Genomic DNA, 13,786 nt, shown 5'->3' on the forward strand with positions numbered 1-13,786 from the left:
ACAGGGAAAAATCATCGAATAACTCGCCGCTAGAGGCGCTGTTAAACAAAATGTCGTTCATGCAGGAGAAAGCGTATTGCGTTTTCGAATATGCCAAAATCTCCTCGGTAACTGTTGTGCAAAGACATTTTCGCACGAAATTTCGTTAAGAACCTCTGCATCGGCATAACATAAGCAGGTGGGTGAAGCAGTTCCAGGATACCACCTTCTTATGCAAGAACAAAAGCCCAGGACGAAAAGAAACAAAACCCGAAGTGGTTGAAAGAATTCGTTTTTACGGAGTCCCTCAAAATCAACGCGACGTGCACAACTGGCTGTCCCTTACACAACGGTGTGGCGTGTTTTACGGAAGCGTCTCCAATTCAAGCCGTACAGATATCAGATGGTCCAGGCTTTAAAACCTACTGACAAACCGTTGCGTAAGAATTTCTGTGTGAAATTTCATGGAAAGCTCGACATGAATGGTTTCGAGAACACACTGGTGTTTACCGAAAGAAGGTCACGTTCCACTTAAGTGGCAAAGTTAATCGCCATAATTTGCGGGGCACGGAAAATGCCCATGTAACATTAGAACATCAGCATGATTCTCCCAAGGTGAAAGTTTTCTGCGCTTTATCAAACAGTTGTGTTTTTGGTCCATTTTTCTTTGCAGAAAAATCCATTAATGGGGACTTTTACCAAAACATGCTCTCTGAGTGGTTGCACCACTAGCTGTTCCTGATTTAATTTTGCAGCAAGATGGTGCTCCCCCACATTGAAATAACAACGTACTTTAGTTCCTGAACGAACGTCTACCCCATCGCTGGATTGGCCGTACTGGGCCACAGAATTTAACATGTCTTCATTGGCCGCAGAGATCACCAAATCTAACGCCCTGTGATTTTTTTCTCTGGGGTTTCGTTAAGGACAAGGTGTTTGTGCCTCCACTTCCTCACGGATAACTGCAGCAGCGGATAACTGCGGTGTTGAACTCCATCACAGGGGATATGCTATCACGAGTGTAGCAGGAACTTTATTACCGTGTAGACATTTGCCGTGTCACCGGAGGGGCACATATTGAACACCTGTAGAAACTTGAATAAATGTAGTTTTGAACTAAATTTGAATTTTCTAAATAAATTAATTATAACGTTTACAATCANGGCCACAGGATTTGACATGTCTTCATTGGCCGCCGAGATCACCAGATCTAACGCCCTGTGATTTTTTTTCTCTGGGGTTTCGTTAAGGACAAGGTGTTTGTGCCTCCACTTCCTCACGGATAACTGCGGTGTTGAACTCCATCAAAGGGGATATGCTATCACGAGTGTGGCAGGAACTTGATTACCGTGTAGACATTTGCCGTGTCTCCGGAGGGGCACATATTGAACACCTGTAGAAACTTGAATAAATGTAGTTTTGAACTAAATTTGAATTTTCTAAATAAATTAATTATAACGTTATCAATCATGTTTTCTTTTTGTTTTCTTCAATATGAAACACCCTGTATATTGAATTCCATATGAAATTTGATCGTTATATCTAGTCAAAAATCTTCGAACCTTAATATAGGGTCAGTAACAATTTCAGCATTTTAAGTGATCAGAAAATGGTTAGAACTTTGATTGACGAAAAAACCTGTTCTAGGCAATCAAGAAACGATTGAAACTTATAATGTTATCCAGAATAGAGTTTCAGTTAAAATTACAGTGCCCTTGCCCTAGCTTATCTCAAATTGGTTAAAATTTCAATTGACTGTAAATTCCATTTGGCGATAATAGTGCAGCAACTTCCAGAGCTCCAATAAAAATTTAAATGATCTAGTTAGTTTTGAGTGTCACAATTTTGATCAAATACATATTTATTTGGCGACAAAATGGCAATATTCTGTCGTTACACACCCAAAAATAGTAAATAAAAATGTTATAATAAATGTCCAAAATGTATTTCTAATACCAATATTATCATCAAAATTGTGTACTTGTAACAGATTGCATGTGTTTAATCACGTGGTTGCACATGGCATGTTAACTTTATAGAGTTTTTCCCACTGAATCAGTTTTTGGATCAGATTTAATCGGATACCTGCGAGTGACGCTTGTGTCGAAAGCGTGACGTCACTTACAATTATCCAATTGGAAGATAAATTGAGCAAGAGAATACTTTGCTAATATGTTCTAGGATCACGTATCTTATCCATTGGAGTCAAAATATAAATGGAAATCGCAAGTATAATCATGGAGCCATTTGGTTGCTCTCTTTAGATAAACTAAACAAAAATAGTGGAATCATTTTAATATCTACGCCTAAGATTGTGACAAGTTATCGTTTTCTCTCTTCCTAATTATTAATTGAAAGAGACCATCTCTTTTTGGAACAAGTTACATGGTTACTAAAGCAAGTTACATAGTAAGTAAGCATATAGGTTTAATTATTACTATACTAAGGGGTTAAGCCCCATGTTCCCTACCAATCTATTATTATATTATCTATTAGTATTATAAATATTTAGATCTTTTGGCGAACAGAAGTAATTTTTCACAGCAATAATTTTGTAAAATAACATTTATTGTTATAACATTGTATTGTTTAAACAAATTTCATGAGTTCACACATTTAAATTAATATTTTCGCTTATATAATTTAATATTTGGGTATATATTAAATACTATTTTTGTTTGCATCTCATTGTACATGAAGCTGATCGTTAAGTTCTAAATCATTTTACTGTTCTCTTTAATAGTAATTTATGACAGAATAATGTTATTTGCACAAATATAATAATTGTAAAATGGTTAATAGGATAAGACTACCTTTCTAAATAATTTTATCTTAAAATGTAGAGCAGAATTACATTATAATTTTAAAAAAACAATTCTCTTAGTTTTAAACTCTTGAATTAAAAGCGTAATAATAGCAGTACTGGAAAATAACTTTAAATTAGGGAAATACTTTTATGACTTTTAATAATTTCATGCTGATGACAACCAAAACAATATGGAAATGAGTGAGGGAAAACTGGATCCTACGACGTGATTTTCGTACCAATAAAAATGCACGGACAACAACGGAAAACAGCGACACCATCATTAGATTTGTATCCATAGTAAGAAATACAATAACTCTTATAACTATTCTGTGACAATTCATTCATTGCTAAACCATATTCTTAGTAGCGTTATTTAATTCTGTTTTTACTACACGTAAAAAAAACGGCATTATATGTGATTCATAAATTGCGCTATTTTCAAGACTTTAAAAACTAAAGGTATAAGAAAAAGCCCCATTTCATATGATGAGCAGAGACTATTAGATTTATAGGCAAAAGAGCTCGAAAATCTTCAAATCTTTGGCTGAACCTCGTGAGTTAAGAACTAGAAGTAAATTTAGCCTGTTAAAAAAACCTGACGAATGCAATCGTTATTTCTATTTTAGTATTTTTCTCTATTCATTTAAAGGACGAATATTGTTGAAATATAACCAGGACGGAGAAAAAAGAGATAAAAACGTCTATGAAATGGAGAATTTCTGTAATTGTAAAGGATGCTGTGTCGGTAACGAAGGTGAAGGATGCTGTCTCAGTAACGAAAATAAAGAATGCTGTATAAGTAACGAAAGTAAAGGATGCTGTTTAAGTAACGAAAGTAAAGGATGCTTTGTGAGTAATCAAGGGGAAGGATGCTGTGTCAGTAATGAGAATAAAGGATGCTGTGTCAGTATTGAAAGCAAAGGATATTGTTTTCCAAGTGAGCCACAAGTTTCTGCAGATGAGAATATGTACAGATGTAGAGTTTGCATTCCTAGTGAGCTAGCAAAGAATTATTGCTGCTGTAAAGGATGCTGCGTCACAAGTAAGCCAGAAAGTTTTCTTTAAAATAAATCGTTAACGCAAAATACCGTCAAACTGGGGAAAAAACTATCAACACTTTTATTTATTTTATTCCTTTATTTTTTTATTTATTTATTTATTTGTTTGCTGTAAAACTAAAACTTCTTACTTAGCTTTTTACAAAATTTGTAATCTCCAGTATTCGCATAACTTTGTTAAACGTTATTTTTATTCGATTCTGTGCATTTCTTATTGTAATATATACAATAGTTTTGAAAGAATAAATACTTTAAGTCCATTTACATTTCATAACCTTATATAACACTAATTTTAAAAAAAGTGGATCATTGTTATTTTTATAGGTAAAAGTGGATCATCGTTACTTATAATCGTCCTCCAGTATGAGTTTTAATCATAACTAGAATTATAATCTTAAATTATGAATAATAATTATGATTAATCATCTTGATTACGATAATAATCGTAAAGTATATTTCTGATAATCTTGATTACAGTTATAATTATAAAATGTATTGCAGATAATGTTGATCGCTTAGTATAATTACTTGTGTTATTGACTATAAGAAGATAAATATTTATTACCATTTACATTTTTTTAGCTCTGCATAAATGTTACACATTAACCTCCATTTAAATAATATTCTTCTCTAAATAATATTCTTTTTTTCAGCAGATAGAATTACAGCTGATGAGAGAGAGGAGGAAAGAGAATATCCCCCAGAGAAGGACAGAGTTTGCCTCTGCTGTTGCCAAGAAGAAGTAAAGAAAGTGGATGCAGTTCTATTCTATAGTTTGCCAGAACCGAAATTCGAAGGCCAATCTGTCCATAAGAGAGATTTCACATGGAAGCCAATACCCAAGAAGTAAAGGCACATTCTATTCATAAGAACAATACGACACGAGAGTTTTTGTGTCACTCATATAAGCTGTTTGGTAAAAAAACCGCCTTCTAGGGTGTTCTTTGAAGATATCACAGTAAGAAAATAAAAAAAACAACCACAGTTTAAATGTTTTAAAATAATAGAACACTTAATTCACATAGAACACTTGCTTTTCTGCATTTTGATATTTTGCGCCATTTTCATAATTAACAGTAGTTTTCATAATTAAAGCTAAGTAGAATTGTACAAAACGTGTCTTAACAGTTATGATTAACTTTTTCGATCTCTTACAACGGTTTCGATTTCACAGAAAGATTCTTTAAAATTATGGCAATTTTATAAAACATCCTTAATATCATATGTATACAGAGAATCTTTGTCACAAAGAAATCGGTACAGTTTCACATGGGGCCCCAAAACTGATTCACATTGATAAAAATGTTTGCCAAATTATGATCGTGTTTTTCTCGCCAAATACTGATTCGATCCCGAATAGAGAGATTCTAATAACTCATTCTGGCAAGAATTCCCACGACGCCAGGTTTACCAATATTACAATATTTGATAACGTCTCTTATAGTTATTACTTTAACTTATAAAAGCACGTCCTGGATCACACTAAAAATATTCCTAGTCTTTTTTTATTTGCCAAATTGCTTTGTGAGATAAAATCAGGTTCTTGTCATTGGGCAAAACCGAATGGTACAATTTACGATAAGCTTCGAGATAGGCTGAGTTAAAATCATTGGATACAGTGTTGCAAAAATTTATGATTCAAAAATGCCGTATCAAAGTAGGGGATCTCAAAGTGTTATTTGTGATTTCCATTCTTATAAACTAACGTAATTTACTAAAATTTACAAACGTATTTAAATAAATTTAAATTACTCGTATTATGTTCCTTTCAGCATCCTTTCGTATTATGTTACTTTGTGTAGAAAATTCATCGAATGCAGCTAACAAACATTTCATTTGTTGGAGAAAAAAATGTTTATATATTCACAGATACTACGCTTTTCACAAAATTATTAATTCAGCTACCAAAATATATTTTAATAAAAATATAGTCATTTTCGAAACAAAAGGGCTAATTTTTCAATCAAATAAAAATTTCAGCAATTTTACTCACTTAACTGTAATAGGAAAAAAGGAAAAACTAAGGACTTATCAATAAGAACGCTATACCACCTGAAGAAATCATTAATGACAAACTTTGTTTCCCCTCCATTGGTGTTTATTATTTAATACTTACAAGGGACACTAGGGAAGTGTGACTCGCCAATTTTGAAATAAATTAGTGGGATGTATGCCTTATGAGGAATAATTTTAGGGGGCAACATTCGTTTCGGCCCATAGAAGGTCCTGTGAGAGATAAAAAATAATTCAATATATAGAAAAATCGGTATTTTATTACTTCAATGCAGACTATTAGTTATTGTAATTGTCTCATAATCCAATTAATTTGGAATTAATTTGCTAATTAATAAATTAATCAAAAAATTAATTAATTATTAATTAATTGTTAATTAATTATTAATTAATTAATTGATTTGCAATTACATACTCCAATTAATTTGGAAAGTTTTTTGGAAAAAAAAGTTAAAAAATTTGATGTAAATTTTTTTTTTTAAATTAACCTAACAGGTTTTTCTGAAAAACTACAGATATATAAAATTTTCGAAATCAATTTTGACAATAAATATGCATTATATAGTACGTGAATGTACCAAAAAATTAATTGGAGTATGAGACAATTACAATAACTAATAGTCTGCATTGAAGTAATAAAATACCGATTTTTCTATCTATTGAATTATTTTTTATCTCTCACAGGACATTCTATGGGCCGAAACGAATGTTGCCCCCTAAAATTATTCCTCATAAGGCATACATCCCACTAATTTATTTCAAAATTGGCGAGTCACACTTCCCTAGTTTCCCTTGTTAGAGGAAAGTGAGTTCAATTAAACCAGGCGTAAGCGATAAAGTTTAAAACGCTGAAAAAATGTTTTCCAATCTATCAAAATCCAAACAAAGAATTAAAAGATTGCGCAATAAGGTAGGTAGCAAACTATTTGCAACTATCCATGCGACTATTTATTTGCATTTCGATGTGTTAAAAACCTTTTTTCAACAGTAGAAACTTTATGGCTCATAGTTGGTTGAATTTATCGCACTTTTCCTTAACCTTCCAAAACAAACCGATTCTTGTTGTGATGCTATTATAATAATCAAAGTCTACTTCAGAAAGTTATAAATTTATTATAGTTGTGCGGAGAGTCACATCAACCATGTCAACCTTCATCTATGAAAATGTACCCCAACATAGAATCGAGTTAACATGTCTTATATAGTAGTGAATTGAAAATGTATTTTTGTAGAGGTAAACACACTACAGTACTCTCCCACCAGAACTATATCTGGGATAGAATTCGATGAACGAATACCACTAGTTGATTCATTGCTGTTCTGTGAGAAGCCGGGAGAGCTGCATTAAGATCACCGTACTTTTGAGTGCGGATTGTGAGAGCTGTATTAAGTTCACGTTCGTTGTCGCTCCTGTGTTGGCGTTAGCAGTCGTGTGTATACGTTGTGTGCGATCGAAATTGAGTAGCAACAGTGAGAGGAGGTGGATAATGTCGAAGTCACAAGTAGCAAGTCAACTGTTCAATGCGGATCATCCATCGAAGTTGGCGTGTTCAAATAGAAGTGGGAGTTTCTGTCAAGGTAAGCGTGTTCACATCACTTCCGAAGGTTACCAATGTGGGGAGAGTAGTTATCGACCATGTCAACTTTCATTTATGAAAAGGTAGCCCAAACTAGAATCGAGTTAACATGTCTTATATACTAGTAAATTGGTATTGTATTTTTGTAGTAATATACACACTACATAGTTTAGAAATTTCATATATTTTTTTTAAAAATATTTGTGCCTAATGTATCTTTTAAAGTATTGATAAATGGATTCCTGTTATTAGGGAACTTCCCCCGTGGCATCCTCTACTGAGTGACAGGTGGAAAAGTTTGCAAGTGCCCAGTATAAAGAAGTCTACTTACCAAAATGATTTCTACCCTCCACCACCCTGTGTAAGCAAGACCAAGGAACCTGAGTACTCTGTTCCAGAAGAAGAAATAAGTTCCAAGTAAGATAATAATAAAAGAAATACTATTGGATATACTTAACCCTGATGGGCACGCAGGGATTTTTTTGACGCAGATGGGACGGTCCCTTATGTAATTTTTTCTGACAATTTAATTAGAGGAAAAAATATATTTTGGTATTATTTAATTATAAAAAACAGTTTAAGAGTAACTGAAAAAATGTTAGATTACCGGAATTATATTTGTACTGAAATAGAAAATAGAAAAAAAAGTAGTTTGAATTTTTTTTAAATTCATATTCAAAAACTTAATAGAAATTGATTTTGTAAATTAAAGAAATTTCAAGGATGCTTAACTGTCTTTATTACTTAAATAACTGCTATTAAGTGCACATTTAAAAAAAAAATTATTGTTTGGAAGTTAGCCGTGTTTAGAAGAATTTACCTTTAACACAGAAACAATATCTTTCTCTCTTATTGTCACCTTAACTAATACAAAATAATTATAAAAGTATTAAAAAAAATATGTTGGATAAAAATTCTCTGTCAAAGGGATAAATACTGGAATATTTTCAGTTTCTGTCGATGCATTTGTGTCTGCATTAAAGTAGTATGAGTACAATTAGTACTTTTGAATTATCTAATAATCGGAAACAAATAAGAAATTGAGATTGCCAAAATGAGACCTTTCATCAACAGTTATCTAATGCATTCATTTTTACTCACGATGGCTAATTTGTCATAATAGCACGCAATTTATTACATTCTAAATGTTTATTATGAATTGTGTAATATTTAAGTTTAAAATTTGAACATATTTGGTAACTTTCCCCTTTATTCTGTAGATCAAAGTAAAATACATAACATTAGGAAAAATTGCATCGGAAAAAACAGAAAGGAAGTCACTCATTATGCTTAAAAAATTCTTAAAATTCGCTCTGATAATGTAAGCATACTAAAAAAGAATAAAATAAATAAGAATCCGGAAGTAAATACAAAAACAAAAATCACAAAAGAAACAGCCACTGAAAAACATTATATCAAGCTCAAATCATTTGCAATTTTTATTTTTTCCTTATGTCTTTACGTCTTTTTTTCCGTATTACCCTTTATTTTAACACATGCATTCATTTATATAAGTGCCAAACGAAGTGCCATAATGTTTGGAAACTATCCCTATGATGGCTCTTCTAATTATTTTCCCTCTCTATTTTTAGACCTGCGTGTGATTGTTTTATTGAGGTCCCACAAGTGTGCTGCTGCCCAAAACAACCACAGTTAACAACAGATTGCAAGTTGAAAGGATATGACCTGGTAGGTACTGTCACATGCTGTCCAGGAAATTGCCCCGGGACAGATTCAACCAATTGCAAATGCCAACCTCTCTCTTCAAATCTACAATAACCGCTTTGCAATCAGATTTGATTAAAAAAATCATTCTGAATTCAAAATCATATACTAGATTGATTTATCTGAATAAAATTAGCCATGTCATAAAAATTAAATAGTTTTGATTTGTTATCGTTGATTTGTTATAGTTTTGATTTGTACCTTTCGCACTGAAAATACGTGCCATGTACGTTATGATAATTTTGCTGTAAAATCTCCACTGAAGTTTTGTACACTCCGACAGACAATTATCACAAAAATAAAAAAAACATTTGGGGTTCATGTCACAGAAATAAAAATTGTTCGGATTTCACTTATCGAACACTGAGCACCTCGAAGTGAGTCACCGTTACCTTTTTTTTGTAAGCATATCTATGAATTTCTTGTCCATACACACACGTGGTAAATTTTATGAATACAGCGCTCAACATTGCTAAAGCCTTACCGGTAGTCAAGTACGTCTTCGTAATATCAAACGACGAAAAACCGACCTCAAACAAAATGATCAAATAAATTTTAAATGATCACTGTATGCAAAAAGGGCAGTGGATACTTGAACATTGTGGAATCCATGACAATGAGATGGCTAAAAAGAGTGCCTGCAAACATGTCCCTCCAGTATATCTTACAGTACATCTTTTTTGCAAAAATAACTCTTTAGACAATTTAAATTATCTGTCTCAAAATGACCAGGACATAAAATGGTGGACATGTTTTGCGTCGCCAGTGGCCATGACTGTCTCCCGAAACACCACCATTTCCGCATAGTTACAAGTCTTATCTGTTGTCTCTGTAATCTGAGACAAGTCATAGATGACCATCTCATTCTTTCTTGAGTAACCAAACGTTATCTTGTGGACAGCTACTGGGAGGCCTTTTCGATTTATAGACTATCGCTACAACTGTTTCTCTTGTTTTCTATGCTTTTTTTTTCTCTCAAGTTTGTTATCTAAATGGTTCTTTGCATTTATTGCCGTAGTTATCTTTCAGTCTTGCCCAAAGAAATTTTTAAAAAAAATTATAATGCACTAGGCATTAATTGAAAAACATTTGATCGACATTTTTTTTAAATAGTTTGACGACTTCCATCCAGCAGTGAATTAATAATCATTGAAGATGATGATAGATTCATCATATACTCTGGCAGTTGAATATATGTAACTTTATGTTGAATGCATGTTGATGTTGGCATTTGAATGTATGCAACTAAAATAAGAATCCACTTTTTATTGCTGTTATGGATTTTCCAAAAAAAATATTTCACTTTGTCTAGTAGGTCCTTGTACTTTAGTTTACTAATGATGATATTATAGCAAAAGTGAAAATGGATTAAAATTGTTTAAATTCGAGACATCTCGAGAAATACATTTCAGATCGAAAAACTAGAAATAGTTATAGTATTTGATGTTTTGTAGAAACCTAACTAACAACCCAAAACTCAACACCACCACATTGAACTTTGCCGTATTAAGGAATAGTCGAGGTCGATTAGTTCGGTTTTTCAAAATATCAAAAACGGATATTTTTATATTTCAATCTGTATATTTGATCTGGGTGTATGTATGTTTCGATGCATATTTTTTGAGGTATTAAAGAGTTTCCACATTTTAGTAGATCACGTATCAAATTTTTTTAGTTATTAAATTTTTGCTAATTGTTTTTTTAATCACAAGCCAACGAAATTAAGATCTCTGTATGTGAAATAACAAGTTGGACGTTTCTAGACTTGTCAAGTTCAACGAGAATAACATCCCTACCCTCTTTTCCAAACAATAACAATTCAATATTTTGCAGACGAAATAATTAATACTCCTCCCCCCCTCCCGATTTCAAGTAGGAGAAATTAAACACCCAAAGAAAAATTATGCTAAAGAACTACAAAAGTTGGATTTTTTTTCTTTTTAAAGAAATAAAGTGAAGAGGAATTGTTCTTCACCCTGGGTGAAATCCGAAAAGAAGTGAGAAAGGGTCAAAAAACGACACGTCCAGGCGTGTTGAGAAATGATTATGGTAATAAATTTAATGAACACTAATTGCTCTCCCTCTCTCTATGTCCTCTATAGCAACCTCATTGATCGAGAAGTGAGGTAGGGGGGGTGCTTTGCAGCAGCAATAAATACTAATTAATCTTCCGTCCGGCCGGATAGAATAATAATATTTCCCCGCTAATTGACTGGAAAGTTGAAATTTATTTTCGCTCCGATTCCAATAATTGATAGAGAAGGGGGGGTGCACATATATTGTTTATGCTGAAGTTTTTTTTGTACACCCCCCCCCCTCTCTACTAGAGAGTGGCGCAAAAGGTGGTATTTCCAAAATTTCAATCATTGCGACAAATGGGCGGAAAATTAGATTCCTATACGACAAGATTAAGAAAATGAAGTGATTTTTTTTTCTTGGAAAATCTTTTTAAAGCGTTTGGTAAAATGAATTCCTTTTCAATAAAGATTTTAAAAAATGTGCGTGATGTGTTTTAAGATATTAAGAGAAGATTTTTAAGAATTTTTCGGCCTTATTGTATTGAACTGGGAATTATTAGCGGGTGTTTGAATAATTGGAATTTTATGTAAATAGGTAAGGGTTAAAGAGGAAGAAGTGTAAAAACATTTTCATTCGATTATAATAATTTAACTGTATTTATTTTATTTTATTACTTATGTTAAAGAGATGATCTGTATCTGATTTAGGCTGTTCATGTGAAATTAATTTTATTTAATAACCTGCGCTGAACAGCTGATCCATATCAAATTCGAAACATCAATCCTCAATTCCGTAGCCTTGTCGTTTTGAACCCAACCCAAAAGACAAGCGCAATCCTGGTCTGGACAAACTGGCTTTTCACGGTGGAATTTATGCCTGAAACTACCTAGACAAGGCGTTACTATAAAAATTTCCCATGTTATCCAGCGGCAAGAGAAGTTTAACCCACGATTCGCCTATTTCTGGAAATACTTTTTTTTGGCACAGGGATCAGTGAGAAGACGTGTCAATTCACTGAGTACACGATTCATCAACCACGACCGGAATTTAAACCGAGGTCACCTCACAAGAAAGCGAGGGCTCTTGTCCCCTTAACTACAATTACAATTGTTGAAGTTCATCGCTAAAATTGCATTGATATTTTCTATTTTTATTGTTCAAAATAAGGCCATAAAATCTTGGTTGGTAGGGCGTTGGGCCTATGTCCAAGAGGTCATGAGTTCGATTCCCCCCGGTTGAAAACTCCACTTGTAGTAAATGGTGATTGGCGCACGTTAAATCTGTAGGATCACAAAATCCTCTATGTTCCCGTAACAAATTAAACCTCTGGGGGAACTGAATTAGAAATCTGCGGTTCAGGTCAAAATAGCAATCTGTGGATGAATGAATGGATGTATGAGTGGGCCCGCCCTATAAACGGGCTGCGACGAGTGTGAGGTTGAAGTTCGTATTCTTGGCCATATAACAATCACCGAGAAAAAAAACGCACCCTCTGCCTAAAATTCGCTTGGTGTCACCAAGCAGTCTTGCTGATATTGGTGAGTGACATTAGAAACAACAGTGCTCAAAATCGAACACATATTCCAAAACATACAGGGCAATGACCAGCCATTGAAAATGTTTACAATCCTTGAAAAAATAAAAACGCAAGCGAAGCACGTATGAAATTTTAACTGTATACTCTAAATTTTAATTATTTCCAAGAAAATTCGGATTTATATATTTGAGAAAAGTCTTTTGCAAACTTTGAGCAATTCTTTTTTAGAACATTTTTCTAGACCTTCGGCAAAAGCCTAGTTCTATACCAAAATCACTTTATTTGTCTAGCAAGCTTAGAACATCGCCTCTCGTTTTCACAACGTGATTAAATTAGTTATAAATTATTTTTATCCCTTCATTGTTTTAATTGATCTCAATAATGATCGGTTTTAAATAAATAGTTTTCTTTTATGAATAATTTGTATAGGTTTTATATGAATAGTTTTTTTACTTCATTTGTCCTTATGATTCTAACAACATATCCTTGCAGACTATTACACCCCTTTCCCTTAAAATGAATTATCAAATAATAGGACGATTAACAAGTGATGATTTTAGGGGCTGATAAAATAATGCTTTCAGTCCAAGAGAAAAGATTATACATACTATTATAACTTCAACTTTGTCAGCACAGTTACGCATTTTAACATCTAAATAAAATATTGTTAACGCTTTAGCTGTGTACATCAGACAGTATATACCAGTGTTTCCCAACGTGGGGCCCCCGCCCCACTGGGGGGCAATTTGGTTGTTAAGGGGGGCAATTCGAAAATGGACTCGACACGAGTTTAACCCTTTTGCTCCTGGCCATTTAAATGCAATGCTAGATTTCGGTGCCAAAATTGAAAGAAAAAATCAAATTCTTAAATAATTGTAGCCAATAAATTTTATAAATTCTTTTGACGAGACCAGAATATCAAATGGGGTTTTGGCATCTCAAGTTAACCTCCCTGCAGCAGACTCCACGTGGACTTTTAGACTTTAAAGAAAAATTTTGAAAAGAGGACAACAGTAAAGTCTCTATTTACTGCTCACACTTCAACTCATAATCGTATTCTTGAGGCTAG

The 13,786-nt window shown here is 33.1% G+C and overlaps 1 protein-coding gene across 1 annotated transcript; it reads left to right on the forward strand.

Annotated features, from left to right (window-relative positions):
* The first annotated feature begins 767 nt into the window (after positions 1-767).
* Positions 768-9,356, forward strand: LOC107448711 (uncharacterized). Its single transcript, XM_071177957.1, has 5 exons — positions 768-911; positions 1,236-3,830; positions 4,500-4,692; positions 7,689-7,853; positions 9,029-9,356. The coding sequence occupies exons 2-5, from the start codon at positions 3,497-3,499 to the stop codon at positions 9,213-9,215; spliced, it is 879 nt and encodes a 292-aa protein (XP_071034058.1). The 5' UTR covers positions 768-911; positions 1,236-3,496; the 3' UTR covers positions 9,216-9,356.
* The last annotated feature ends 4,430 nt before the right edge of the window (positions 9,357-13,786 follow it).

The sequence above is a fragment of the Parasteatoda tepidariorum genome, chromosome 2, assembly GCF_043381705.1.
Source record: "Parasteatoda tepidariorum isolate YZ-2023 chromosome 2, CAS_Ptep_4.0, whole genome shotgun sequence".
In the NCBI taxonomy this organism is placed as follows: domain Eukaryota; kingdom Metazoa; phylum Arthropoda; class Arachnida; order Araneae; family Theridiidae; genus Parasteatoda; species Parasteatoda tepidariorum.